Here is a 6,028-nt window from a genome sequence, read left to right as displayed (position 1 = left end):
TGTATTACGATTTACGACATTAAAGTTAGTATGTAAAATATTTTCAATGTGATAAATTTAAGCCCAATAGCTATATTTTTTTTTTTTTTTACTATTTCAATTTTCAAGTGAGTTGATAAGATTGACACCTTTACAATAATTTAATTTTAATGTATTAGTAATCAGGACGGAACTAGATTAAATATTAGAGAAAAATAAAAAATATTTACACAATAAAATAAGACTAAAATAAAATTTTAAAGAAGAGTTAAACTGTAATTTATATATAATTTATATATAAAAAATTAAAATTTAAAAAAGTCATTGCCCCCTTTCTTTATACTTGGCTCCGTCCCTGTTAATAGTGTAAAATATTTTAATAATTATAGCATCACATTCATATTTTTTATAATTATTCATATAATTAATAAAAATAATAATTATTTTTAATAATATAACATTATATAATTAATACATGTATAAAATTACTCGGTTTTGCTATGTTACCAACAGCATATCTGCCAACTTCTGCCAACTCGTATTTATAATTGTGTTTCATAAAAGTGTGTTCGTAGATGTGTCTAATAAAAATGTTTTTTTTTATAACTGTGTTTAATAGAAGTGTCTTTATAGATATATTTTCTGGATGTGTCTCCTTATATATTAATTATTAGACACATCTACGAACACACTTCCATGAAACACAAATATAAATAAGAATTGACAGAAATTGACAGATAATATGTTAGTACCCTATACTTTTCCAAAATTACTCTATATTAATAGTACATTAAAATTAAATTCTTTACTAATAAGATGTATACGCGTTTATATTTGTAATTTTTGTTCCTTCTATGGAAGTTTAAACGATGATTTAGTTCAACTCAGATAAAGCAACATTATTTACTTTTAAATGGAGAAAATTAATACTAAGAATTATAATAATTTTCACAAGTAAGCAACTAACTATGTTTATTGCATAAATAAAAATAATTAATTTTTAACTTTATTATTTAAAAGTTATTTAGATATAGAAATTTAATTGAATAATTGTATCCCGTTGGATCTCCTTTGATTTCCGAACAATTAGTTGAAATTGAACGAACCACAAATAATTAAAATTTGTTCACTTTTGGGGTTCATAGTTCATAGGATCACATCGCAATCACCGAGCCGTAGATCCTCCATAACATGAGACAAAGCCATTTTCGTTTCTTTTTTTTTTTCTATTATTATTATTTTTACATGAACAACAACAACCAAACAAGGCCTTAACTACTCTTTGTATATATCACACACGCAGCACTTCTTTCGCTACCTTCTCTTTCTCCGTCTCTCTTTCTCTCTTTGATCCTTTGGACTTGTTGTTTGAAGGTACATTACAAGTTCCAATCTTCCTTTCTTATGGTTTGCGATTTTGCGGATTTTCATGTTGTTATATGGTTCTTGTGAGGCTGTTTGTTTCTTATACAATAATATAATATCAAATGGATTCTTCAATTTCTATGATTGATTGGTTTATCTTAATGTTTGTTGTGCATGAAGGAATGAATGAATGAATAAAATATATTGTTTTGGAATCATGAAATTTGGTGATCCTCATTGGCATATTAAATGTTTGAAGATATTCCACACTGAAAGATGGTTAATTGGATAATGTGAATACTGAATGAATATAGCTCGCTTGAATTTTTTTTTTTTTTCTTGTTGGGTAGAGAAACTTGGATTATGGTTTGATTCTCATGAATTTTGCTCATTGGATTCAAAGTTTTGGTGTAGAGAGAAGGGTTTAAATTAGCAAAAGTTAGTTATCAGAGTTAGGTTTGGATGCATGAGGAGGGTTATTTACACGTTGGAATATGTTGGTGAGGCCTCTTTGGAGTAAGATTAGCAAAGACAAAATGCCACTTATTGTTATTGCTTGGAACCAAAATTCTCTGGGGAGAGAAAAAGGGATTATCAAACAAAACTATTGATGGGATGAGTTTTTGACCAAGTACTCATTCGATAACAGAACCAGGATTGGAGCTTCTAAAATTTAAATCTTCTGAATGAGGTCTTCCTCTTACTGCTATGGAATATCCAAGGTTGTGTGTATGAATCAGATTGGATCAGGTTTAGATTGTAAAGCCAAAAGCATATTAGGGAGCTTGAGCAAAATGGCATGTCATGGTCTATTATCTCAGTTTGGTGTTAAAACAAGGATTTAGATTAGGATGTTTATGTTTGCTAGCAGAATATCAGTGGAGACTGCAACGAGAATATGGATAAGGGGGAAGATAGTCCATATTACAAAATGATGCAAGATAGTTCACTTTAGGAGAATATGGATATTACCAATTGGTTTTGATTGAAAATTTTCCTTTCGGTGTGAAATGATGCATGTAATGATCTTATCTAGTGAGACATAGAGCTTGCTGTATTTAGAATTTGAAATTCTTTCCTCTTAACTATATTAGGGTGTAATGGATTTGGTGGAGGGGTTTGTGGAACTCACTTGATCAGCTTACAGAAACGGCATAATTTGAGAATAAATATGTGCTTATTCATTTTCTTTTAAATCTCTGCTAAATAACATACACATATAGTTGTTGAGTCTAACAACTTACTAAAGAGCCACTTTAGCACATTGCCACAAAATGTAAAATTTCATAATTCATAGATATAAAAATGTGTCATCTTCAATCACTGTTTAATAATTACGAATACCACCTTTTGCTCTCCAGCCATTGTTCTCCTTATTAGTTGAGATGAGTTAGTTTGCTGTGGTTTTGTTACACAGCTACTACTACGATAGAAAATGAGTACCTTGGATGCAACTAGGGCAGAACTGGCTCTGTTAATTTTGTATTTGAACAAGGCTGAAGCGAGGGACAAGATATGCAGGGCTATACAATATGGGGCCAAGTTTGTGAGTGCTGGACAACCTGGTCCTGCCCAGAATGTAGATAAAACAACTAGCTTGGCACGGAAAGTTTTCCGTCTACTAAAGGTTGAGATATGTTCATGTGTAATTTCAGATATGATTTCAAGTTCATATATTTTTTTTTTCCTCCTTAATATGATTTCTCATTATTTATGTATATCTTTGGGCTCATATCTTAAGGAAAGAATTTAAAAATAATGACTGAAAATAAGTCTTAGAAACATTTTTCTGTTTAGAAATAGACCTGCTCTGAAGGAAATTCTGGCTCAGAAAAGATGTTGCAAAATAATTAATTTAAAGATTTTCTTTGTAGACATTGCCTGTTATACTTATACCCCTCTATTTTCCCTGAGATACTTATTACCTCTCATGATTTTGCAACCTGCAATATGCAGTTTGTCAATGGCCTGCATTCTCTGATCAGTCCCACCCCAAAGGAGGCTCCTATCCACCTAACTCTGTTAGGAAAGGTATGAGTTTCCAAGTCATTCAACCTTTCTTGATCAATCTTTCTATTATGTATTCTTTCTAATATCTTCCTCGATGTTTTATTTTATTTTATTTTTCAGTCCAAGGATGCGTTAGTTGCGATGTTCTTGTTTCTTGATCAATTCGTTTGGCTTGGCAGAACAGGCATTTACGAGGTAGGGAGTATGCCTTTTCTTAAGCATCGTTTTTCTGGTTGGTTTTCTTGTTCTGTGAGAATTCCATCTATAAGTGTATAATAATTTATTGTCGAAATACAGAATAAAGAACGCACAGAACTAATTGCCCGGCTATCCATGTACTGTTGGCTTGGTTCCACGGTATGCACCAGCTTGGTCGAGGTTCGTTTTTGCCTTTCCCTTCTCATTGGTGCTAGCACACACATATGCATTAATGATGGTCCTTAGCTCTACTTTTAACTATTATCTGACATGTTAACTTTCCAGCTTGGGGAGCTTGGAAGACTTTCCGAATCAATGAAGAAGTTAGAGGCAGAACTCAAGAACAAGAATAAATATGAAGTAGGTCACTCGGGTTTGTGCATATAATCTTCTAAGTTTCAGTTTCTTGGCATGCGTTGTTGCAAACTGTTACTGTATTGCTCTAGTATCATTGTATACTTATGTGAAGCCATTTTCTGGGGTTGCAGAATGAGCAATACCGTGCTAAACTTAAAAAGTCAAATGAGAGGACTGTAGCACTTGTCAAAGCAGGCTTGGATACTCTGGTAGCAATTGGATTGCTCCAATTGGCACCAAACAAAATCACTCCAAGAGTCACCGGAGCCTTTGGATTTATTACATCTCTGATAACTTGCTATCAGGTTCCTGCTAGTAACATTATAGTTCACTTGCCTGATTTGCTTGAGTGTCTTGAATTTCCTTTGAAGTTGTCTGTGTGTGTTCAGTATATATGTAAAAATGCACATGTTTTCTACATAGGCATGCACAACTAACAACCAATGACAGAAAATTGGATACAAAGGCTACCCTCTTGATCATTTTTCTCAAGAGATGCAAGGAACTGCCTTAACAATTTTTAGGGAATCAATTCAGAATGTGCATGAAACTTTGGTGGAGTTTATATAAGGGTTTTACTAATGAACAATGATTACCTTAGAAGTGCTTGTTAAGGTTTCAAAAATGGGAAGTTTTGTATTGAAGGCATTGAAACTATGAAAACTTACCTTAGAACACTTGTTAACAATATCCTTTATATTGTATCATATATTGAAAAGAATGCATGTCATATATATATATATATTGGGGTCGCAATTATGTTTGAGGATCATTGATTGACAAGGGTATGTTGTTGGTATAATGCAGTTGCTTCCTGCCCCAGTGAAGCCCAAATCAACATGAAGATGGAAGAACACACACTCACACTCAGCTGTTTCATTGTTGTTAATAATAGCTGTATGAATTTTGTTAGAAAATGTTGGTGAGAAAAATTGAAAAAAATTGCAAACTACTAACCTTTTTGTTAGATGTCATCATAATTGGTGCCAATGTTGTCACAATAAAGTGTTTTTCATAGTAGAAGACAATAATCTCTGTTATCCTAATGCCTACAAATTAATTGGCATGAGGACTTAGATTGATTTTTGGATAGGGTTTCCAACAAATTGAAAGAAAAAATATTTACCTGATATCTCATAAATTGTTTGATGATAATACATATTTTCTTGGAACTATGTTCAATAAAAAAAAAAATGAGAGTTCACTTGGTATTCATATTTTCAAAAGGAAAATTGTATATGTATATAAGCTCTAGAGACATTTTGTTATGGATAAAGGGTAAAAATCATTTGGGTATTTCACAATTTAGTGAGATGCCATTGTGTGATAATATTAGAAGAATGAAGTACCTCTTGAGAATGATGAAAGGATGTCAAATAACTATCTTAGCCAATTAGTACTTTTCTTACTTTTTTTAGCATTAGTTTTTATTTATTTATTTATAGAGTTAACTTCATTTTTGCACACAACACATTTGTTAACATATCATCATCAAGCTATCTTAAATCATGAGAAAAAAAATCTCAATCTTATTAATATAGTAAACAAAAGAAAAAACAAATAGATTCACTGCAGATTAAAGATCTAATAAATATATGGCATTGAGTTTTAAATTGTTTATCCATTTGAGGTTCAATTGACATATGGCATCATTGCAAATGCATGTTTAAAGAGATTATTCCATTCTTCCACCCCCTCCCTATGTTAATAATGGTTTGAAGATAATGATCATATTTCATATCCTTGAGTATTAATATTGCAAGAGCTGCTTTGATATTAGGGTTAAAATTTAGATAGAGTATCAACCTTAAACAATGATATCCTTAACCGTCCATAAAACATTCAAATCAATAAACCCTATGTTTTAATTTCTTTGGTATCACATTTAAAATGAATAATGAGCCTTTACTTTCATGACAGCCTTGCATATACTACTTGCTAAGTCCTATGTTGGTGCCATTAATTTTCATTTGCATTGCGTGTTGAGACCATGATCACTAACTAGTAGGGTCAATCAACTTGGATTGGTTTAATGGTTATCTTATTAGTCCGCTTAAATAAGTATCAGGGTTCAAATCCTGTCTTGTGCATGTAGTAGCAACAAATTCTTAAATAAAAC

The 6,028-nt window shown here is 31.7% G+C and overlaps 1 protein-coding gene across 1 annotated transcript; it reads left to right on the top strand.

Annotated features, from left to right (window-relative positions):
• Positions 1-1,209: 1,209 nt before the first annotated feature.
• LOC112755092 (peroxisomal membrane protein 11C) lies at positions 1,210-5,050 on the top strand. Its single transcript, XM_025802997.3, has 8 exons — positions 1,210-1,353; positions 2,762-2,971; positions 3,301-3,375; positions 3,475-3,549; positions 3,652-3,732; positions 3,838-3,912; positions 4,041-4,214; positions 4,717-5,050. Exons 2-8 carry the CDS (start codon positions 2,780-2,782, stop codon positions 4,750-4,752), a joined length of 708 nt encoding a protein of 235 aa, XP_025658782.1. The 5' UTR covers positions 1,210-1,353; positions 2,762-2,779; the 3' UTR covers positions 4,753-5,050.
• The last annotated feature ends 978 nt before the right edge of the window (positions 5,051-6,028 follow it).

Source organism: Arachis hypogaea, chromosome 2, assembly GCF_003086295.3.
Source record: "Arachis hypogaea cultivar Tifrunner chromosome 2, arahy.Tifrunner.gnm2.J5K5, whole genome shotgun sequence".
NCBI classification, from domain to species: Eukaryota; Viridiplantae; Streptophyta; class Magnoliopsida; order Fabales; family Fabaceae; genus Arachis; species Arachis hypogaea.
Note: the sequence above shows the minus strand (reverse complement) of the source record. Positions and strands in the feature narration are given on the sequence as shown.